General features: G+C 39.8%; 1 protein-coding gene across 1 annotated transcript in view; it reads left to right on the forward strand.

Annotated features, from left to right (window-relative positions):
- The first annotated feature begins 1505 nt into the window (after positions 1-1505).
- LOC119495256 (VPS10 domain-containing receptor SorCS1-like) overlaps positions 1506-25509 on the forward strand; it is a 62177-nt gene continuing 38173 nt past the window's right edge. The window contains exons 1-4 of the mRNA XM_037781546.1: positions 1506-2389; positions 19968-20035; positions 24167-24266; positions 24502-24660. Coding sequence (XP_037637474.1) covers positions 1745-2389; positions 19968-20035; positions 24167-24266; positions 24502-24660 — 972 coding nt within the window. The 5' untranslated portion in view covers positions 1506-1744. The remainder of the gene's footprint in view (positions 2390-19967; positions 20036-24166; positions 24267-24501; positions 24661-25509) is intronic.

Below are 25509 nucleotides of genomic sequence, written 5' to 3' on the forward strand. Positions count from 1 at the left end.
AAATCCATTATGATCACTCCCCAATGTCACTGCAGATGTATCCCAGACAAAGCCAGACCAAGTAAAAAAATACATTTAAAAAAGTCATACAGGTGCCACACACACAGGCATGACTTGCTTTAAAAGCAAGTCATGCCTGCATTGCAATAGTTGGAGTCGTGCATTAGGTTTGCATTACAGTCAAGACTTGAGCTTTTTAGCCAATGTGCTCCGTGATTGAAATTCTCAGTCAGCCATCAATCTGCATTATAGACTGGTTTCCTCTTGTCTGGTGGGGGCTAACTGAAACAGATTGAGACAGCTCTTGCTCACTGCATCACTAATGGCTGCCAATGAAAGACGTCTCTGTGCAGTTGACCCGTGTGTGGAACAGGATCACGTCGCAGCTCGGAGCGATGGGGAGAACACAGCTCAATACAGGGAGTCTCTTCGGCATCAGTCACCAGTCAACAGCATCTCCTCATCCTATTGACTAAACGTTGCCTAGAAATAGAATCTAATCACGGGGCTTGGACAGGCTCTAGTTCTCCTAATGGTTTACCATTAGCTGACTGGAACAAAGCCCAAAAGTATAGAGAGATATAACATTATATTCCAGGGTGGTCTGCATTGCATGGCAATAATGGGTTCTCGGTTATTACCATGGCAGCAGAGAACGGGAGGTGTTTGATAGAGAAAATGATACTCACCTCTTGTTTGAATCCTTCTCATTATTGTATGTTGGACCACCCCTTCTACATTAAACCTGAGAAAATGGCACAAAAAGCTAACATTTGTGGAATATGCATTTTCTCCACTCAAAGCTGTGTTGAATGGATAATACAGGAGTGCAAACAATTTCCAAGCCATTTTTGCAGGCGGGTCACAACAGTCATTACCAGCATGGCATAATTGACAGTGAACACAGGCAATCCTGTTAATTGATTACATAGGCCTTTTGCTAATGGGGAATGCAAAGCCTCATTGTATCTTCCATAAAGCCCCTGTCTGGAACATTTCCACACAAAGACTAGGCAGACCCAATAATGTTTCTAGATTTTTTCCCCCCAGGCACCCCAAAACCTTTCAGATTGTTTTAATCCAATGCGTAATTACCTAAAGGATGATGATCCAGTCAGGGATAGTATCTGGCACACTGCTGATCAAAAACAGTAGATGGAAGATACAATGAATGCAAAGCCTCATTGTATCTTCCATAAAGCCGCTGTCAGGAACATTTCCAAGAAGAGACTACCTAGACTAAAAGACTACCAAGAGGCAGACCCAATAATGTTTCTAGATTATTTCCCCCCAGGGACCCCAACACCTTTCAGATTGTTTTAATCCAAATGCGTAATAACCTAAAGGATGGTGATCCAGTCAGGGATAGTATCTGGCACACTGCTGATTAAAAAAACAGAATAAAAAAACCCATGGGAACACGTGCCTCTACAGAAATATAACTTCATAAAGAGTACGCCCAGTTTGCTGTTTTGTTTTTTCACTCATGCAGGTTGAGATGAGGATGCGGGGGTTTGGGCCCCTCTCCCCTCTCGTCCAGGATTCAGCCTCCAGCTCCTCCTCTGATGCATCGTTTTTGCATCAGTACTTGGAGGAACACTTGTCCGCGCGCTGCTGCCGCACCTTCCCCACAGCACAGTGCATGCATTCATTCAACGGACTCCACTTTAAGCAGGTGATGACAGACAAAGAGCGACGCTCAACAGTGAACATGATATGTTTTTAAACACGGAATTAAGGTAGAATGGAGACGCGCCTCGGTCACTGGCTTTTGATCGTTTTCTCTGAGTGGATTTGGCTCTTCACCTTAACTTCCATCCTGGGCGGAACAAAAGCGGAGCTGAGGTGCATTCCCTCGTGCCAGCTGCCGCTAATTACAGCATTTCCACCGGAACTCTCGACTGATGTTGGCGAGGCACCAGATGAAGAAGATGTTGTTGGATTTACGCACAACGTTGCGGAATTACCCGCGAGCGAAGAAAGTTCGTCCAAAGTGCATGCACTGTTAGAAGGGAATAACGCAAGTTGTCTCCAGGACGGTCAGCCAAAACTTTCACACGCCAAAGATACTCCTGGAGGAAGTGCTTCACCCACCGAAAATAGCATAGGCGATGCAGAAAGTAACAGCTTTTCTGCAGAAAATGACGGGTCGCAGGTTGATGTTGATGTGACAGTAAACAACGAGGAGGACGCGTCCAGCTGGAGGCGAACACGCGATGCGAGGAGCGCATCAGAGACTTGGTCCGGAGGATTCAGACCCGACGACGCGGAGGAGGACGCTGCGTTTTTGGACCAGGAGGAGTTTGAACTCACGAGTTCCACATTCGCACTCACCGGAGACACTGCTCACAACCAGGCGATGGTGCACTGGTCCGGACAAAACAGCAGCGTGAGTAGTAGATGATGATGTGCTCTGGACACATTTTACGCACGGGATCTGCTTTTGACGCAGTGTGGTCACTCACAGATCTTTGCCATGGCTATATAAGATAAGATAAGATAAGATAAGATAAGATGAACCTTTATTAATCCCCCTGAGGGAAATTCAGGTGTCAAAAGCAGCAACATCAGCAAACAGAGTGAAACACAGGAGAGGTATAAAGGGATACAACAATTATAAAAACAATAAATAGAGATATAAAAGATACAGAGTGAATGGGTGAACATAGTGTGTGCAGTTCGTCAATAAATAAATGTAGTATGTGCAGTCTATAAAGTGGTATATAGGATGTATAGTGTAAAGTAAAGTGTGCCAGTGGTTAGAGTCCAAGATGGTTGCAGATAGTGCATGTTTAAAGGCAGATAGTGATAGTATAATATGAGTCATATTATTAAAGCAGTAGTTTGGACTGAGAGTGACCTAATAGAGATTAAAATGTGTGGCTGCTGAGAGGTTGCAGAGTTTGAGGGAATCAGTCTTGTCTTGCTTCTTTCTCTCTCTCTCTCTCTCTCTCTCTCTCTCTCTCTCTCTCTCTCTCTCTCTTTCTGGCACACATATGCACACACCATCAATGCTATTGTTTATTGATTAGCTGACTTGGCAGGTATAGGCTGAACTTTAGACGAATAAAATAGGGTAAAATAATATTTGTAATATTCTGCATTATGGGTTGCACACGTTTTGGTTTTTGTCTATCACTGATTTTAGTTTTGGCATATTTCCTGCTATATATATATGAGATCAATAAACCTCTCTGTCTCCTTGTTAGAGCCTTATTCCGCCTTGCTTAAAAATAGAGAGATGGGTGATGCTACTAAAGGTTAAGTATAGATACAGCTCACTGAACACAAGATACTGAAGGCAAAATCTGAAAGCCCTTATACAGGTTGAGATGATAACACTCTACACAAAGAACTTGAAGTGCTTTTTACAAAAAAAAAGAAAAAATGGGGAGCAAAATGTACAAAATAGCATCATAGCAGCCTAATATTGTAAAACAGTAATTATAGGTACAGCGAGAGATAACAGACAAATAAAAAGAAAACAAAAAAGATGTGTTTTAACCTCTAGCCAACCCAGTTTGGGAGTGGGAACAAGCATCCAATTTTCTTATATCTGTGGTTTTGAACATCTTAACAACCCACAGTTTTGGATGTGAGTGAATCTGAAAGCACTCAAAACAACAGGGAGTCTTCGATGTAAACCATTCAGAGCTTTACTCTATACACAAGCAGAGGGACTTTCAATTTAATTCTAAAAGATACTCGGAGCCATGCACAGTTCAGCCAAAAACCCACGCTCACATGCTCCCTTTATTCTTGTTTTGATCAGGAGTCAAGCTGCAGAGTTTGATTTATTTGTATACATTTCAGCGAGACCAGTGAAACGTGTTGTACTCCAGCCTGCTTGAGATGTAGGCATGAATTAGTTTTTTGACATCTGGCTGGCTTAAATTGCACCCTGGCGATATTTTCTGAGATGAAAGGAGCTGATTTAGAGGTGTGATTTAATACTAAAGGCAACGTCTAACATATTGTCAAAGAGGGCCTAGGTTTGATGTGGGGAACTGGAGATCCAAGATTCTTGGATGGTGCATCTCTTTTGACCTCGGGGCTTAAAAAGACTATTTATGTCTTGCTTGTCTTTAGAAAGTTATTTCTCATCTATGTATTAAATGCAGACGGGCTGTGAGCCAGTTGTATCATTTGGCTCTGCAGATATGTATATGTGGGTCATCGGCGTAGCTGTGGAAATTGACGTTATGATGACATCATCTAAGGGCAGGATGTAGACTGAGAAGAGCATGAGACCAAGTCATGTATTAATGATTTAAAACACATTCAGCAAGACCAGCAGCCCATTTCACAAGGGGAGTTATAACAATGCTGCAGTCAAATGCAGCCCACCAGAACGGAACTTGAACTATTTTAACATTCAACCGCAGTAATGCTTTATAAACATATCAAATCTGACTGTTAGTTTGTAAAACATATGCAAATAAATAGTAAAAGGCAAAAAAAAGGCACCAAAATAAACCCCAACAGCTTGAGTCAAGGTGTATTTTTTAAATCTATTGCCTCCTTAAAGGAATAGTTCAACATTTGGGGAAATACACAGTACAGTAGGGGAGACTGGGGACGGTTGTAACAATTTTTGCATGTCTCTGTTACTCAGAGACTATTTGGACTAGACCAACCAGATTTTAATATATTAAACTTACATATGTCTGCTAATTACCCATACAGTTTAAAGATGATATTTATTTGAATGGAAGAAATCAGATGTTGCAACTGACCCCAACTCTGGGGACAGTTGCAACACAATCAGGAATGTTTGCAACATATTAAAAATTCCATTGATTAACTGTACCCAAAGACAAAAATAAAACTCATGAAAAAAAATACTTTAATATCTTTTCATCAAATGTAGCAGCAGATGTTGAATGTGCCTTCTGTCTTTCTGGTGGGGGGAGTGTCATCACTCTAGCTTGTTTCTGATTGGAGCAGTGGGCAACTCTGGGGTCTGAGAAGTGAAGCCAATGCTGAAGTGCCTTAAACTTGCATTCTGTCTAATAGCCAGCAGGGGGCGACTCCTCTGGTTGCAAAAAGAAGTCTGATTGTATAGAAGTCTATGAGAAAATGACCCTACTTCTCACTTGATTTATCACCTCAGTAAACATTGTAAACGTGAGTTTAAGGTCTCAATCGCTAGTTTCAAGTCTTCAATACAGCATGATGTTCATTTAGGAAATGATGGTCCCATTTAGAGTCAAATAGACCATAAAGCAGGGGATGCTTTAGGGCGTGGCTACCTTGTGATTGACAGGTCGCTACCACGGGGTTGTCCGGTCTGAGAGTTGCCCGTGTTTTCGTCTTACAATTTTAACAATTTTTGGGACTAACCTGGTTAAATAAAGGTTAATAATAATTAATAATTAACCCTTTCACAGTGTGTTTTCAGTTCATGAAAGTTAATTGTAACACTTTGGTCGCCTAAAAATGTCTGGGGATGCTTTAGGGCGTGGCTACCTTGTGATTGACAGGTCGCTACCACGGCGTTGTCCGGTTTGGGTGTTTTCATTTTAGAACTTTAATCACAATGTGTTTTCAGTCAATGAAAGTTAATTATTAGCTTTTTGGTTGCCTGTAAATGTCTTATTCAGCATTCAGTTGTGCTTAGCTCCAGCCTGTCATGTCATTTCTGTTTGCAAAAGACAGCCAAAAACCAAGATGGCAATGGCAAAAATGCCGAACACGAGGCTTCAAAAACGCAGTCCAAAAAACAATGGGTGACGTCACGGTGACTACGTTCACTTCTTATATACAGTCTATGGATTTGAGGAAAAAGACTTGCTGCAACCGTCCCTTGTTGCAATTGTCCCCAGTCTCCCTTAAATATGAATCTGAAGCTACAGCCAGCAGGGGATTATTTTAGCTTAGTATTAAGACTGGAAGCGTGGGGGAAACAGCTAGCCTTACTGTGTCCAAAATTAGTCCTAAATTGTACTAATTAACATGTTATCTCCTGGTTGTTTAATCTATACAAACAAAGGAACTATTAATTGGCTTTCTTAGCTGTTTCCATTCGTTAAGATAAGCTATAAACTAATCACCTGCTACCTTTAGCTTATTTAGCATAGAGACATGAGAGTGGTATCGATCTTCTCGTCTAACTCTCGGCAACAAAGATAGTAGGCGTATTATCCAAAATGTCAATCTATTTCTTTGATTAAAATAATTAACTTGTAATGAAAATATCGCAAACCAAGTGTGGTAGTACCCTGGGGGTACTGTATAAGCAAGTCATACAACATTAATAAGAATTTGGCATCATCTTTTACAAAGTTACATGATGAACTTTCTAGTCCTTCTCTGAGAAATTAACCCCTTGATGACACAGAGTCTCATCCCGCCTACTAACAATGTGATATTGTGCATGTGTTCCCACTTCTGCAACCTGCCACACCCTCTCTCTCTGTGTAGGTGCAGGCCAGGTGGTCACCATGGAAGCTCGCAGATTTTCCAGCTGGTGTACTCTTTAGAAATCTATTTAAAGTAGTAAATTATTTAAAAAGTGGCCAATTTCCTTTAAACATCATTGTTCAACTTGTTAACAGTTACAGTTCAGTCATAATGGCTGCAATCAGCTTCCCTGGGTGTATGAGAAGATTTGAAAAGAGGTTTAGCAGCCAGGCACACATCAATAGGCAACCTTATTTTACAGGCCGAATAAGGAGAGGGAGACAATTAGTAAAATGTTTAAATAGATAAATTGGCCAACAAATACAGAGAAAGAAGAAAGGGTTTAAGGCTGGTGAATGCTTGCAGTCTTCATATACGTAATATCTCCTCTGGCTTGTTAATGTGACTCAGTGTGTGTTTGGGAAAGTGCTGCTGTGTTTTGACACTTCGGGGCAGTTCCTACATGTTGACTACATGAAATCAAGTTTTCACACTTAAACTCAAAAATTCCGACATTTGTTATCTATACCGCGCAGCCTACTGTGATGTGTTTGTTGCAAATTCTGAAATCTGATAATTGGTTTAGTTGTGGGTCTACAGAACATCAGCCAATGTGTGCATGCAGTTTGTGAGACACATTGTCTGAGCTTGTTATTGACTTTGATATTTAGCTTTCCTGTCCAATTCCAGATTTTTATTTTGCCAGTCATTTGCTGCTAAAGCCTAGTTGTTGGATGTTACTGTTCTTTTATCATTTGTCCAATTATGACGGTTTGATAAGCTGCAGTGCCATTTCGGCTTTTCAAACAACATGAGAGCCAAGGAAAATGTAAAAGAGGGCTCAGTCCATTGCTGCTACCACACTGATTCATGTGGTTATTGTCCATCACTAGCCCGAGTTTGTGCCTCTCGTGTATTAGTATATATTCGGGTCACAGAGGTAATCATCAGTTTCTCTAAAAGATAATAAGCTGCGATGTTTGAAAAACTGAGAAGGTCAAATAAAAACCCTGACTTCCGCTCTGACGGTATTTACAGCATCCTCAAAGACTCCTCTAAACATCTAGATGAAAATATATTCCATCTGCTGAATGACAAAAGCGATTTTGAACTTGTTTCTCAAGTTGCACCTCTGTTTCTGAATCAAAACAACGATGGCAGCCTGTCTGCCACCTGGATAGGAAAACAGACCTGAATTTATGTTAATACATGAGCAACACAACCTGGAACGGGTCTGTCTCATGCAACATTTCAATACCAGAATTTACCAGCATGCTTTAAAGGAGCAGTGTGTAACATTTCGGGAGATCTATTAGCAGAAATGGAATATAATATTCACATGTATTCATTAGTGTATAATCATCTGAAACTAAGAATAATTGTGTTTTCGTTAGCTTAGAATGAGCCCTTCATATCTACATAGGGAGCGGGTCCTCTTCATGGAGTCCAACATGTTGTACCGCCATGTTTCTACAGTAGCCCAGAACGGACAAACCACACACTGACTCTAGCGAGCGCCTTTCGCGTTTTTACGTTACCTGAAATCTGTAGTTCTCTGAAACGCTTGTGAAACTGCTGTAACATGAGCCGCAGAGTGCAAAACCGTGGTACCTCCAGCCTGACTTCCGTTGTTCCTAAAGTAGTGTTATTATGGTAAGGATGGCCTCTGAGCGAGGCGAATGGCGTTACCAGGGCGTTGCACTCTGCAGCTCACGTTACGGCAGTCTTGGAAAGGAAGGAGTGAGCGGAGGGGTATTCAGTTGGTTGCAATCTGCAACCACACCACTAGATGCCGCCAAACCCTATCCCTTTAAGGATTTGATTACAATGATATAAATTGTAATAAACATATATAATTTAGTAAGCCTACAATATTACTAAGAAGATGCATTTGCTTTATTCAGAACTCTAATGTAGCATCCATGCTGCCATAGCCTTGAATGGTTTACCTACAGGAGCCAGGACGGTACATACATACTTTCAATCAACTTGTGTTGCAGAGGATGTTAATCAAAGATCCACTGGGCCTTTATTAGCAGTCAGTCAAGAGCACAATAAACATAATGAAATGCATGTTGTGAACTTCTTTTTAAAATACAAAAATGGGAAATTTTCGGTTATCTTATCAGTGTCGGCCTTGAGAAGCAGGTAATTATCAGCTGTCATATCAGCTAAAAATACTCCATAACGTGCATCTCTGGTTAAAATTGTACTTAATCCGTACAGTGTCTGCTCTGCTTTACAGTAACTTTAGCTTGTCACTTAAGTAAGACCGAGGATAAGGAGGCACCGCAAATGGGCAGAACAATATTAATTCTTCAACATATTTTAGGATTAGGCTACGTGGGTTGCTTTTAAATTATGAATGAACTGTGACCTTAGAACTTGATAGCCGTGGTTAGCATGTTTGGCTTTTATTCAGGTGCTCTAGTTTCCTCTCACAGTCCCAAACACATGCAAGTAAGGTGAATCAGAAAGTCTAAATTGCCCGTAGGCGTGAATGTGTTTGTCATTCTGCGTTAGCCCTGTGAGACTGTCAAACTGTCCTGGGTGTTGCCCAGTGCATGCTGGGATAGGCTCTGGCCCCTCACGACCTTGAACACATCTGTCCTATTTTGTTTCCGCTCTATCCAGCTGTTTTAAATGCCACGCGTATAATATTAATCACTTAAAATTCTCCACAGAGGAGTCACAGGCAGCACACTGTATTATTTATTAGATATCACAGGTGATAGATAACAAAATTAAATGGTACTTAAATCTGAACTTGTGTTCAGAAGCATGAAGTCGTCAGAGTTTGAAGTGGACAGCATCCTCCTCCTCTTTTTCTTCCTCTTCCTCTGTGTTGGGGCTGAGACGATGGAGATCCCTACAGCATCCAGGACATTTCTTGGGAGTTTTTGTCCTAAAATAATCAAGTTGTTGGTAGAGAGTCTTTGCCTACATCTCACTGGCCTTGAGCTTCAGGTATTTAGTCTGAGTAACTTTTTCTTTAGGACTCTCCATTTCTTGGGGGAGCCTCATAATCTTTCTCTACTGAATGGCTGGTACTCAACACCTTCTGTGTCTGGTGCATTTGTTGAGTTTCTCCATCTTCGGCAAAGGGCTTTCTTCTCTTGGAAATAATACCATTTTCTGTGCCTTGAGCGACCTCGAGGAACAGCTTCTCAATTGTTGAAATGCCTCCTCCATCTTGCAGCCATTGAATGTTTATGCCCTGCTCATGGGTACTCAAGTCCATGCTTTGTAGCATTTTCAGCTCCTCCATTTTCTAGTAGAGGGCCTCGACCTCTTCACCTTTGCCTGATAGCCTGTTGCAGAGCTCACCGAAATTGTGACATTCTCCTCCTCATCTGCCTCTTCACAGTGGAGGCGGGCCAAGTAAGCAGTAGTTTCATCCGATTTCTTGGTTGCTTACTTCTATGACTGAACGCTGAATAAAATACTGTGTCCAGTGGCATTCTCCAGTTCCACTTTTAAAACCAACTTATCTGAGCATTGCTGGAGTATCTGCTGTAAATCCATTCAATGCAAACATCTATCTTATTCTACCTGAAATAATTTGGCTTCATTCAATCATTAATCTTCACTGTCCTGTGGAGAGCGACAGACTGCCATACAGTACCTCAACTGCACATACTTCTGGAGAAAGATAACACTTTGGTGCTACTAGAGATGTTCCAATACCATTTTTTTCTTCCTGATACCGATTCCAATACATGAACTTGCGTATTGGCCGATACTGAGAACAGATCTGATATCAGTGCGTTAAAAACAAAACTATATGTTTTATTATGTTTTAACCACTGTATACTACTAATCCTATATGGATATGATATGATTGCTATCATTGTTTTATGACCTGGCTCAGGTTAAACCCTTGGTAAAACATTAAAAAATACATACAGAGAATGAATGCCATGTCAGTCATAACTGAAAAAGAACTTTAATAAATCGTTACTAACGTTACACTCTCCGTAAGCACCTGCCCGATCGGTACTACGCATGTGCAACTCAACAGAGATGAGAAAGAAGTGAGATGGCTCACTCAATATCTACTTCCATGATCGATTTCGGACGCAGGGAGCGGAGCTGATGATGGAAGTAGCTCACAAGGGAGCCATCTCGCTTCTTTCTCATCTCTGTTGAGAGTTGCATATGCGCAGTACCAATCGGGCAGATGTACGTGTAAAGAGTGACATGTGTTTTTGTTGTTCCAGTTTAGCGTAAATGAGCTGATGAATTATATGATAATGTGATATTGGATCGGTACGTAGACTCGCATACTCGCAATACCCGATCCAGCATTTCAGGCTGTATCGGAGGCATCTCCGATACTGGTATCGCTATCGGAGCAAATCTGGGTGCTACTAAAGACCCCTTTCCCATACGCATTGACACACAATGAAGTGAATATATAATAGATACAATCAACGGGGATTTGGACAATAATTAAAATACATTAACGTATAAAACATACAGTTAATATGCTTTTCTCAAAGCCACCAGATTCCAGTTAGACAACAATAATTTCACCTTGCTGATCATTGAAACACACTTAATTCAAACAAGACAGAAACAAAATAAAATTCATTAAATCCGTCTTTCTAATGTTCTAACGATCACCAACTCTGGTTTGGTCGAAGTAGACCCTTAATTCACGGAAAAGAAAAAAGCTACCAGACTCCATTGACAGAAACATAAATTTTACCTTCGCTGATTGTTGTAAAACAGACTTTATTCAAACTCGACAGAACCACTGTTCCAACAAGCACCAACTCTGATTTGAGAGTTCGAAAGAGACACTGAATAAGGTATGAAAAAAATAAGTAACCACTGTAACATTTTAACTGTTTACTAACCGTGTTTTCCGGTGTGTTCGTGACCTCGAACATGACACACCAGAAAAAAAAAAAAGCGAACTCGTCTTCTGGCAATGGGAAAGGAGTCTATCGCCTATTGCTAATTTTGATGGAAAAAGGGTAAAAGTCATCCAGAGAGACAGTTAAGTTTGTGAAGGCCAATCTCATTTGACTAAGGCAAAAAGGGGTAAAATATTGGTTAAGCATCAAACCCAGTGAGGGTTATTTCAGCATGGAGGCAAATTAGATTCTAGCTCACTTTGCAATGCTAATTACCATTACCAAGGATTTACCTCGACCCTGTCAAAAAAGTCGGCCTCATCAGTTTATCAATACTTAACAATAACTCTGTAATATAAGCAATTTGTATATATACAAAATATATTTTTATTCATAAAAATGTTCTGCACCTGAATATACCAGAGCAAAATGCGGAACCACATTAACATTTAATTTGACTGGCAGCCCTTTGGTTTCTGGGTGAGTTAGTAACACGATTATGACCATGTTTGCTCAAATAACACTCCACTCTGTGAAAATCAAAACCCGCGGTACACAAACATATATGTATTTGAATATTTATGTGTTGAATACACCCAGTATACTGTTTTCAATGAACATATAAACATTTATAAGTTATTTATAGGACAATTACTACAGAAATTGCAGCTTGCCCGACTACAGCAACGTCTATTACGTCAGTAATCATACCTGTTAAGCCCTGGCTCTCCATGTTGTACCTTAGGGGGAGGAACAGGAGACTTATGATAATCAATGATTCAATTCAATTTAGTTCTTAACTCCTTTTAACCATTTTATCTCGCCAAACTCCCCCGCATTGATTCTGCCTCCTCAGCATACCATCATAAACAGCCCTGATCTGGACACATTGGTGCATGTAGCTTCCTGCACATAGCATGTCGACATGCTCCGACAACCCTGTGGCCGCTGCTGTCAGTGTGGACGCCCACCAGCTCCCCTCTCTCCTGGGGTGGCTGTGATGGACAGGCTGCTGAGGGGGAAGGGTTGCTGTAGCGTTGTAGCAGGGAGTGAACATCACACGTCCTGCAAAAGAAACATAAATAAATTCATTTAATGCATATTGATAAGAATTGTAACACCACGACACAACCAAAGACAAAGAATCAATTTTTCCTCACAAATTCCAGGATGTGGCATTGCCTACATTGCATGGATAAACAGAGGGTCTGGTATTTAAGGCTCAGCACTGCGCAGAAGCTACTGGCTCAGCCAAGCCACCAAGCCTTCCTGTGGTGAGGATCTCTAACGCCTTGAAATCCAGCCCGTTCTCATTCCCAGGGCGTTAAATAGCGAGGCTTTGTCATGTCGGCGCTTGGTACCGCCGGTATGATTCGACTTAACTGTAATGTAAACCCATCCGTGGCAACAGTAAATGCTCCGAGAAAGTGCGCCGGGTGTGTGGTGACATAGTTTAAAGAGTGAAAGAGCCACACCAGGTGGGCGGAAGGGAAATTGGATGGGTCCAACAAACACAAGGCTTTCATCCAGAAGACCGCTGTTCGTGTCCTGTGTTCACAACATTCAGTGTAATTTTCACTATTTAGACGTAGAAGTTTTAAGCCCAACCATGTAGTTCTTTTCTAAACCTAGCTATAGTGGTTTTGTTGCCTAATCCTAAAGGGATGCCAAGGGTCCGAAAATAAAGTGACGCCAAGAAGCGGTATGTGAGGAGTTGGAATGAGAACGTGTTGTGAATTCCTGCAGGGTGTGTACCCCCCTCTCTGTAACAATGCATAATGAGCTGTAACAATGCATAATGCATAATGAGATCTTACATTTTATTTATTTATCTATTTTGTCGTAGAGACGTCTTAGTGTTTCCACTCTTTTGTGTTCGCTTAAATCAAACTTATGTTGTGCAGGCCCATATTTTTGTTATATTATGTGCTCTGCCTGTTTTTAGTGTTTCACAATATTTCAAATCAAAATTACACCGCAGTATCTTTTTAAATTTATTTTCAAATCTCAGTTTCAATTTCAATTTTAAAGCTAGTGCTATACTGGCATCATATGAAACTAGAAAATCTATGGAAGTCATTGGTACCAGCCCTGTCTTACTAGCTTGTGAAGGAGGTTAAATAACGCTCCAAACTTTTGCTAAATTTTGACGAGGAAAAATTGTCATGGCCATTTTCAAAGGGGTCCCTTGACCTCTGACCTCAAGATATGTGAATGAAAATGGGTTCTATAGGTACCCACGAGTCTCCCCTTTATAGACATGCCCACTTTATGATAATCACATGCAGTTTGGGGCAAGTCATAGTCAAGTCAGCACACTGACACACCGACAGCTGTTGTTGCCTGTTGGGCTGCAGTTTGTTATGATTTGAGCATATTTTTTATGCTAAATGCAGTACCTGTGAGGGTTTCTGGACAATATTTGTCAATGTTTTGTGTTGTTACTTGATTTGCAATAATAAATATATACACACATTTGCATAAAACAAGCATATTTTCCCAATCCCATGTTGATAAGAGTATTAAATACTTGACATATCTCCCTTTTAGGGTATATTTTGAACAGAAAAAAAATGTGTGATTAATTCAAGATTATTCGCGATTAACTATTTTAATCGATTAATAGCCCTAATTAAAACCAATACAGTTAGCGCCTCAGTGCTCCATCTATGAATCAGAAACAGTCGTTGGCTGCTGTTGTTGTTGTCGTCGATATACTGTTTTTGGCAACTGCTCAGTCGTCTCCTCATTTTGTATTTCAAAACTCTTTCATTTTACAGTGGCCACCTGCATTACTCATTCATACATTATGAGTTACACCATCTGGCTCCTGTAAGAAAAGCCTCACATTCAAAACCATAACTTTGATTTAGTCACTGAAGTTTCCTTTTTGAATTCACAGTGATGCAAAAACAAGAGGTTTCAAACACTGTTGGTGAGTTTATAAGGAGACATATGGGTGAGAGAAATCTTTACCCAGCATATTAATCTAATCAGCTGTTTTACTTTATTTATGTCAGAGAAAAATGTAATTTATTAAAGAGTCCAGGGAGCTTTTAGTTTGTCAACATGCAACCAATCTTCTACCGTCGCACTCAGCACTTTCAAACGGAGTGCTGAAGAGTTAAAAAGTAGATTGGAAAAAAACAACTTTTCGGTTGGGTAGAAAAACCCTACCCTCTTGCTTTCTAATCTTGCCTGCATTGATCAGACCCCCTCCTCGTGCACACTGAAGCTTCCAAGCTCAGCAGGCCGCCGTAGCCTAGCTGCTGGACTAGCCTTGACTTTCATTTATGGTGAAGAAGCAAATGATGCGAGAGCAGAAACCCGAAGGAAAGCCGTTTCAGATGACTTGTCAACCAAGCTGCTACTTCCACACAGGGCTGTTGTCTCGACACGAGTCAGACTCTTTCTGTTCTGCTTGAAAGCCATAGCTGTAGCATGGAGTATCTGTTCTCTGTCCATTTAAAATACCGGTTATTTGATGTTCACAGATCAATGGCATTACCGTCTGCCAAGGTAACAGTATGTTGCCATCAGTCACATCGAAGCTGAACTTTAATACTTTAAGAATAACATATTTAAAAGAATTATATTCATATTAATACCTTTAAAGTGCTTAAAGCAATGACAGAATATGTTTTATTCACTCTGATTTAACTCCTTGCATTTGTATATCAGGTTTTATGAGGACACCAATAGTCTTTTTTGTGCAAAGTGATATTGTGAAGTCGCTTTATAATTCATGATTGCAGTGACCTGCTATCCATGTGAGAGCCAACAGCTCCGACTTCAAACAACCTAGCTTCGGCACAACATCTGGTCTACGAGGAAATGTTGCCTTTGTTAACGAAGTGATATAATTTGAAGTGGCAGGCAAAAGCCTCTGTACATTACGCGTTTCACCGAGGTGGTATTGAAGTATACGAGGAAATGCTTTCCTGCAGGCTTGTGTTGCTGCGGAGTGAGTTGCAGGGTCATAAACAATGTAATAGAAATAGACAGTTTCTTTCTTTTTTAAAGGTGTTAAATGATGCAGTTTAATGTGGTGATTTTATAAAGTGCAGTTTATGCTATACCGGCCCCTGGGGTTTTTTGAGCTTTCTCGCTAAGCTGTGATTTTTTTATTCCTTGAAGGGCATTTGTTGCCACATTGTTAACACTTCTGTGGTATTAATAGCTTGTTAAGCAGGTGTTCACACTCTTCTCCTTCCAATTAGTGTGTCGTAGTTGTGACATTTAATGTCACCCGTTATCACGAATTTGATTACCAGCATCAGACAAAATCTGCTCTGTCTTATGAAAATAACTATTTTATTTCTATCGACACTGGATCACATGACTACGTGTATGTGAAATGTGTCGCACATTGTCATGAACTGACAGATAATTAGTTAATTTTGCAGTTCCCCTCAGGTCCTGGTTCTGGCATCTTTTAACTCATTGTTTTGGTTTTACATCCCTGCTACTTTAATGCTAGATATAACTACAGTACAGTTGTTCCGATAGCGATACCAGAGTCTGAAATGCCTCTGATACAGCCTAAAATGCTGAATTGGGTATCGAGGAGTACTTGAGTCTCTGCACCGATCCGATATCACATTATGATTTAATTTATCAGCTCATTTGCGCTACACAAGAATAAAAACAACACATCACCCCCTACCCGATCCGTACATCCTGCCTGATCGGTACTACGCATGTGCAACTCTAACAGAGATGAGAAAGAAGCAAGATGCTTGTTTCCATCATCAGCTCTGGAAACAAACGGTTGCACTACTGTTTTATACTGTTACTGTACTATTATTTTACTAAATTGTGGCTGCACTTTAACAATTTAAGGCGTGTCAGTTGATTAAAATATATTAATCTCGATTAATCGCATGATTGTCCATAGCTTATTATCTGTTCAAAATGTACCTTAAAGGAGATTTGTCAAGTATTTACATGGGAGTGGGCAAATATGCTTGCTTTATGCAAATGTATGTATAGGAAATCAAATAACAACACAAAACAATGACATATATTGTCCAGAAATCCTCACAGGTACTGCATTTAGCATAAAAATATTCTCAAATCATAACATGGCAAACTCAAGCCCAACAGGCAACAACAGCTGTCAGTGTGTCAGTGTGCTGACTTGACTGTGACTTGCCCAAAACTGCATGTGATTATCATAAAGTGGGCATGTCTGTAAAGGGGAGACTCGTGGGTACCCAAAGAATCCATTTTCATTCACATATCTTGAGGTCAGAGGTCAAGAGACACCTTTGCAAATGGCCATGCCAGTTTTTCCTCGCCAAAATTTAGCGCAAGTTTGGAGCGATATTAAACCTCTTTCGTGACGATGGCATGACATGGTTGGTATCAATGGATTCCTTATGTTTTTCTAGTTTCATATGATGATAGCTTCTTTAATACTGAACCTACTACAACCTCTGAAAGATCGATTGAATTAATGCGTTAAAGAAATTAGTGGCGTTAAAATGAACTTTGACAGCCCTAATGTGTATATAAATACACACACAGACACAAGTTCAGGTGTGAACTGAAAATGGTATCGGAACATCTCTAAGTGGAATATTTTTTTGGGTGGACTGACCCTTTAAATGTTTAAATGTAGAGCCTCAGAAATTATCCCCAAAAGAAAAACATGTCAACTTTTGTACTTGTCATTGCTTACTCTTGTTCAGGCCCAACGCTGAGCTGGAGCCCATCCCATCATGCATTGGGCAAAAGGCAGGGATACACCTCAGACACTCTTCACCAGTTTTTGAAATGTCATATTTGTCTTTATTATTAATATTCCAGTCAGTAACTCCTGTAACAATTGCTTTTATGGAATCATCCATCTGTTTAATTGCAGTGGCTAAATGTGATGACAGTGTTATTGATGAGGCAACTTAATTCCAACAGCTGATGAGGCCGGATCAACGAGTTGGTGAGAGTGGGAATGAATTGTAATGTGTATCGGTCGCTCCTTTCATTTGTCTCAGGTGTTCACCCTTCAATAACAGAACTCTCCCCGTCTGCTTTCTTGAAACCCCCACCCCTTCTCCTCTTCATACCACACCTTCATTCCTCAACAGTAATCTCTTCACCCAAAGCCCTTTAAGTCACCATTAAGCCTCTATTCATTCTTACATAATGATCAAATTCATCCCAGTCCATTTACCTCCAAGGTTTAAGATTTACAAAGGATTAGAGGTTGAAAAATCAATTTGCTTGCTCTTGGATGTCAAGTAATCCAGTTTGGAGATATGTTGGCGCCACTGCAGTCTAATGGGCTGTGCACTACATGGTAGCTGGCATCAAATGTGACACCTTTGTTGAAATTCAAAGGCAAAGATATGCTAATATATGTCATTATTATTTAAATCCAGAGGGTAAGTTCTGCCATTATCCAGTATATGTTGTAAGCATTAAAAGAAGTAGCCTTCGTCCAGTGATTTCAAATAGCAATTTAATGGCTTATGTGACATGTTGAACTTCAAACACCTGTTTCACACAGAAATATCTACAAAGTGAATACAGTATCACTGTATCGATGCGTTAACTGCAGCCATGGGGCTTTACCTTTCACTTTCAACATCCCTCAGAACAACGGAAACTTTTCCCAGCCGGCAAAGTTGGATGCAAATTATATCTGACTGTAATCCTGGATCCTTCCCAAGCAAATGCATAAAGTTAATTGCCATAGAGAATGGGGCATATTTTTTGTCCTAATTTTCAGACTGCTGCGGGTTGTTTTATTGCCTATGACAGTGTCCATGAGGGTATGACTTTTGGAAGGTATAAAGGCCATTTTATTGGAGGACCATAAATCTTTGCAACCCAGCCTGGACACTTGGTACCATAGTTATAACAAGCTACATGGATTATCTCTGAACTAGCGCACATATAAAGGAATACAGCACAAAGTAAAAGCAGAGTCAGAGTTTTCACAAAGAGGGCAAATAATTAGGAAATACAGCAAAACTGTGAAGTTTAAATTCATTGCATTAACAGCAAGAGGTTATTTAGACACTTGTGGTACATTATTTAATATTCACGACTTAAAACTTGAGACATCGTGCAGGTAAAGACATATGTTTATGATTAAAAACAATAAATGAGATTAATTAATAAGATCCACAGAGTATTATTCAGCAACTATTAATAACTGTTTGATCATTTCAGCAATTTTTGAAGGAAAAAAAGAATACATCTGTTTCTAGCTTCTCATTTGGGAGGATTTGCTGCTTTTCATTGTTTTATATAATTGTCAATAGAATATATTTAGGTTTTAGACTTTTGGTCGGACAAAACGAGACATTTAAGGGTGTTGTCTCAGACTCTGGGAAACTAAAAACCATAATAACATAACAGGAGTTTCTGTATGTACCAGCAAAAAGTGAGAGGATTCTTTATTCGATTTCATTGGCTTTGGTTTTAAATCAGAGTTACTGTTATTGTGTTTTGTGGTGTTGCACGAGTAAAGTATATCGACGGACAATTTGGCTTTAAAAATCCTGAAATGCTATCATTATTTTAATAGATTTTATGCCTAAAAGCTGTAGTCGACTGTACATAAGGGACCCTGGAAGTGTCTCATGTGTGCACAGCGTGTGTCTGTCAGTTAGCTTCAAGAAGGGGCAGGCTTTGATTTAGCAGAGATGAGGACGATTGACTCGCTCGATATGAGGCGAAAGCCTAGAGAATAAGTGCTATTTGGAATTTCCACAAACTGCGTGAGCAAGGTGTTAAAAAGTTCAAATTTCTTGTTTACATGATGGAGTTCTTACTCGTTACAGAGAATGTTACCCCAAACGCCCATAACACTGGATAATTAGAGGATAGCTATGAAAAGATGCCCAGAGAGGGTTCCCCAGAGAGCTATATGATCTGCACATTTTACGATGGTACAGTGCAGGCGGGGCACTGTACTATGCGTTTGTGTAGAGGACGAAGGGCACAATGTGAACAACTGTTATAGTGTAAAGCAATGTTGACATTTTATAAATCACCATTGCGGAGAAATGCATTCTTTTGGATGGCAGTTAGTATTATAGTAATTGCAGTTTTTCCTCGTATTATTGCTGAGAAAAAAGGAAATTACAAGTTAAATGTACATAAGCATGGCTTTATGCATCATGCATATACAAACCCACAGGCTTTGATTTAGGTTCTGATATTCGCCGAGGAAAAATTAAACAGCGACAGATTAATGTCCACATGAATCCATATCTGTGGTAATTTACAAGACATAAGTAAATCTACAGTTTTTAAGTAAAGGTCTGTTTATTGTAAACCACATATGACTATGACACTTTTTATGATCCTTTTTCAAAAAAGACGGTCTCTCTCTCTCTGTGTGCCTGGAATGAATTATAGCGTTGACTTATTTATTCATAGTTTACCAGCGGTAGCATTTGCTGGTAGTCTACTGGGTCTGAGAAACCATTATAGCACGCATATGTGGTCAGCTTTTCCTCAGGGAATATACACAGGGTTTAAAGCGTTACGACAAACAAAGCAATGGGTTGACATGCCATCACAGTTTTGTTTGGTTTTTAATGAAGCCGCGTCTGTCAGGCGGCTTAAAAGAAATGTGCGCGGACGGCTCGGCTCTTTTGTTTCACCATGTGACACTTTACTGCTGCTGTTGACAAAACACTCCTTCGAAGTTAGTAATCTGTTTCATCTGTTTCATCTGTTTCGTAGGTGATCCTCATGTTGACAAAGTACTACGACTTCAACTCTGGCAGAGTAACAGAGAGTTCTTTATGGAGGTAAGATCTTCTGTCTGGTATTACACATCATTTCAAATTGATTGTTTCAGAAATCTGCCACAGAAAATGACACATTACTTCTGTTTGGGGTCTCAGAGATCTGTAAAACATGGTTGAATACAATGTTTTTTTATATGCTTTATGTCTATTTATTTATGCATCACTAAATTCCAAATAAGTTAATTTGGTTTATCTTTTACATTATTTGGACTTTAATAACAGTATATTTATGAGAACTCTAACAGTAGTTTAAACCTCTCTGTTGTCTAATTAAACATAAGTAACGTCACTACTGTGTGTAAGATAACATAGTATACATTTATTTTGACTGAATTTTTGGCAGACAAAAGGAATTTATATATATTTGGCCTATATAACATGTAAAACATGAAATATTTTGGTTATTGTCTTATGTTGTTGCCTCCATTAAAGTAGTTGTGAAAAATATTTTTATCATCAAGTGGAAGTGACAGAGGTTTATAGTGAGTTTTCAGCTCATAGGGTGCTCCAGGGATGACGTATTTTTGTTGGCCAACCAGGACGTTCCCTCGACAAAAAGCCAAAGGGATTTTTCTATTGGATTTTTGGATTAATGCAGAAAATAAACTCTGTGGTAAACAAATGTTTATGATACTTACACGTTTTGTTCCATAATATGATCTCCACAAATGAACACCACTTTTATGATTTTTGTAGTGTGAATGCAATCTCCAGAAGTAAAAAGCCAACGTTATGCTATAGATGAACTACAGCACGGTCACATGAGCGCGAGTTTACACAACGAGACTGTAAAGGTGGATAAGTCAGCTCAATGAGGATTATTAGCTTCATTTAGCCACTTGTTAACAACTGCCTTTTTTTAAAACACGTAAAAGCTTCAAAATTCACTAGTGGGGTATTTATTGATAGCGGGGCAGCTAATCTGAAATATTCATAACAATTGTGCGTTTTTCAAAATTGCTGCCAAATAGGCGCTAAATATTCAAAGATGTTATAAAAAACTGATTTTGTGAGTCTTGATGATTTCAAAGGTGTGTTCAAGCTGATTAGATCAGATGTCAGAAGATCACAGACAATTCTTTTTACATCTTAATTTTTTAAGGATGCTTTTTAACCTGAGAAAAATGTGGAAACCAAATAAAAGGATTATGGTAGCATGGTACCTTCATGGTAGAATGATAACCAATACACCTATAGAGGCGGTAAGATCTTCAGAGCTTCAGCTTTCCATCGCTATATTTCTGTTTTCTTTAGCAAATTGACAAAAAAGAAATTGACAGAGATATCGCTGGATAAAGTTTGGTCTTGCGCTGAGTAGCCACCAGTGTGTGTGTGTGTGTGTGTGTGTGTGTGGGTGAGGAGTTGAGCCCCGCTCTCGATGAAACACTAACACGGAGAGTAGAGGCCAGAAGCAGCTTGCCTATAAATGACACCAAAACAAAGCAGCATAATGTTTTTCTGTTCATTTAGCTAAGGCGCTGTGAAGGACAAGCTTATAATGGCAGGGAAAACCCTGATGTTTCTTAGTTGAATACACATTTTGGCAAATTCCACAATATTCTGCAGTTTACAATTGATTCCATTTTTATTATCAAATTCTGCGATTCCGTCCATGTTTTCCTCAACGCGGAAATCACAGGGCCCTACAGAGCTTCATAACAACACATCAAAACAACACATACTGTAGCTGCAACGCATAACAACACAGCTTCATAACAATAGATAGCTTAAATAAAAAACACAACAACACGTTGCTTCATAGCAACACATAGCTTCATGAAAATACATAACTTAACACCTTGCCATTCCAGACTCTTTTTTTTTTGCCACATAGAAGTGGTGTACGTCATCTGAAAGCTGGGAACCTGAAGATTAATTAGAGGTGCAGCTCGGCACTGTGTGTCAAGTTGTTCTAATCATAAATCAGAAATAAACATGAATTACTTAATTCAAATAAATTGTGAAAATGTATCAGAGCTTAGAACATGATGATATGAGTTTGTGATGGCCATTCCCATGCTCTTTTATGTCAGGTTTTATTTCTCAGGTTTTTAAAAAGCACCCTTAAAAAATAAAGAGGGAAAAAACATGTCTCTGATCTTTTGACATCTGATCTAATCAGCTTGAACACACCTTGGAAATCACCAAGAGTCATAAAATCATTTTTCTTTAACACTTTGGAATATTAAGTGCCTATTTAGCCGCCATCTGAAAAATGGCTTCCATGGCCTTCAGGCCCCTAATTAGTAGTGCCCCGATATCTATATCTTTGCAAAACATATTACCTAAATCTGTGCCAAATGTGTTACAAAATGCACAGTTGTTGTGCTTAACTGCCCCGCTATGATGTATTTTATATCATAGAACAAAACGTTAAAATCTCTTAAGCTTGTTTTAACCACAGACCTTATTTCAGGCATCTAACCAAAAACCCATTAAAAAAAACAACTTTCAAAAGAGGGAACAGGAAGTGCTAAAATGCTAACTCGTTTTAGGACTCCTGCAGCACTCTATTGTACTCAACTCACTGTACTCACTGTACACAACCTGCTCAACACCAAACAGGAGACAGACACAGTTAGTGACTAGCTGGTGAACATAGTGGAGCATTTAGCAGAGAAAGAGCCAGACATTTCCATCAGGAGTTGGTAGAGACCAAAAACAGAGCTACAAGACAGTAAATATTGGACTTTTTCCATTCATGACACATCTCCAAACGAATGATGATTTTGCTCCATAACTGCTGGACATGTAAATAAAACAACTGTTTGCTAACAAGTTTGCCATATTAAAGGTTAGATAATGCCGAGAAACTAGCAAGAGTACACTAGATTTTAAAAAGGAGTCACTAAATCTAGCGAGAACGTTGCCAAGTCGGCTACACTGGCAGCCTGTACATTCACGTCTCCCTCCAAAGCCACTCCCCCAAAAATTGTCATTATCATGGCTATTGTTAGTACTCAAGCTGTCAAGCAAGAAGCTTGTGGAAGACTCCAGTGACGTGCAATGAGTGCACGGGCAGTGTGCGCGCAGGTAGGTAGGCAGGCAGGTAGTTAGCCCGTCCAATCATTTCACTCGGGCCGAATGAAATGATTGTACGGGCTTATTACAGTTCTGCTACAGCCATAGATACTGGAATTTTTTCTTTCTTTTTTTTGTCAGAGCATTTGTTTTATTGATTGCTGTTGGGATGTAAATATAATTTCAACAAATATAACAAAACATTTATTTGAACAACATTACCAACCCTACCTTTAACTCAAAAGGTGATGATATGTCAATGTTGGGTTTACAAATTGGTTCCACTGTCCCCAAGCGGCCAAAAAAATCTGTTGTTGCAATTTGCAAACCCAATTTCTGGCAAAGGGAAATGACTGCATCTTAAATACTTTTCTGGGTTTTAATAAGGTCATAACAAAAGAAAAACATGGGGTTGATTTTGCAGTTATTATTATTCATTTTACACATACAGCATTGGGGCCTGTGGGTCTCCAAACAACAGGGAAGTAGATCCAATGTCATCAATTCACAAATAATGAATAATGACATATTTCCTGAATGCTCTTTAACACTCTGAAAACAAAAGATCCAATAAAAATATATAAAAATCCAGGAATCCACAATTTTTTATTTTATTTCATGCAGTATAAAACATTTAAGTGCTGCTTGTTTCTGAAATGTCACCAAGCATTTGAGACCAACATCTATTTAGGTGACAATTCATATAAAGACATCGAAAAATGAAGTGCCATTTTTGGAGGACATTTGATATTTTTGAGTATTAGTAGCTTTTTTTTCAGCCACCAGACAAATATGCCCTCCAATCCTCCACGTGATTTCAAAAACACGAAAATCACAAACATTAAATTACGTTTTCACCCTAAAGCATCAATAATAATAATGATGATAATCCCCTCTCCATGTATGCCACACAGGATACTCTTGTTTATTTTGATAATTAAACAAATCTCCATTCATCTAGCAAATTGCTTTATGACTTCTGCTGTTGCAATTTTCTGCTTGCCTGATATGCTTAATGATACCATCAGCATCTTAACTAGTAGGTGTTTCTCCACTCTACTTTGCTCTCCACCGCAGCCTGTTTACTTTGTCCTTATAATTGAATTTTAGGTCAACTGATTATGGGACCACATATGAGAAACTTAACGAGAAAGTCGGGCCAAAAACCATCCTGAGCTACTTGTACGTGAGTCCGAACAACAAAAGGAAGGTAAGTCTCCAGATGCATCTCGTGAAAAAAATCCTGCCCGTATTGAATAAATCTGTCAATTATTATCGCTGTGTAGCAGAGTTTTTATCATTTTCCCGACATAGCAGCTCTACAGAAGTCTGCAGCGTGTGTCTGTTCCAAGCGGCGCCTCGCACAAGTACACATAAGCCCTGTGGAATGGATGCTGTCAAGGTGGGCCGCTGATTCCCCCGTCTCCTTTCTTATCTCGTCTCAGATCATGTTACTTACCGACCCGGAGGTGGAGAACAGCCTGCTCATTAGCCTTGACGAGGGGGCGACCTATCAGAAACACAGCTTAGCCTTTGATATCCTCAGCCTGCTTTTTCACCCCGAGCAGGAGGACTGGATCCTGGCTTACAGCCACGACCAAAAGGTAACGTGTAGCTGTCAGGTGGCATGAAATAGCTGGAATAAAAACTGAAACAGTGACAGGAAAAAATAAAAAAATCTCTGGCTGCTGAATAAGGGCTGTTGTGTGCAGGGTTCACTTGCTGCTTATCATGCACACGTTCGCTCGCTGCGAGTGTTCTGCCAGATTGTTGCTCTATCCCATTATATATCACCAGCCTGTTGGGTCACAACAAAATTAATACTTCTATAAAATGATACAAAACATAGGCGGTTGTCACGGTCAAAAGCATTCATTTTGATAATAGCGGCTAGTTTTCAGGACACGGCCTTTATGAGCAGGGACATCTGCCACTTAAGCCAAGGCTGCAGTTGCCGAAATAGAGGCAGCTGATCACCTGCTCCCCCTAAACAAGTCATAAGGTCTCGCTGCAGACTCTTACTCTGAATGGATGATGTCCCAGACAACACAGGGGGAAAGTTAACAAGGAAAACACGCACACAAAATCCACACGCAAACACACAATTGCGAGCATAAACACGCACCCTCCATTACGCCGTGTGAGAGCCCTGCTGTCTGCTTTACTCAACACCACAGACATCAAACTCGGCCTTCCCAGGCTGCTATTGCAAGACTTGATTTTCCGAGAGAAAAACAGTCAAGGTCTGAGAAGTGAGATAAATGGTGCAGGGAGGAAGATGAAAGCTTAGCTGAGGACCGTCGACGGGTCAAAATAGAGACGCTGTAGAGAAGTTTGCCTTCAGGTCATTCTGTGCGTCTTTGTAAAACTAAATTTAATCGTTTTTTTTCCCTTTTAACTGCCGAAATTAATCTTACGTAGGTTTCATTTTACATTTATTGATTGTCTGTCAT

Source organism: Sebastes umbrosus, chromosome 10 (assembly GCF_015220745.1).
Source record: "Sebastes umbrosus isolate fSebUmb1 chromosome 10, fSebUmb1.pri, whole genome shotgun sequence".
In the NCBI taxonomy this organism is placed as follows: Eukaryota; Metazoa; Chordata; class Actinopteri; order Perciformes; family Sebastidae; genus Sebastes; species Sebastes umbrosus.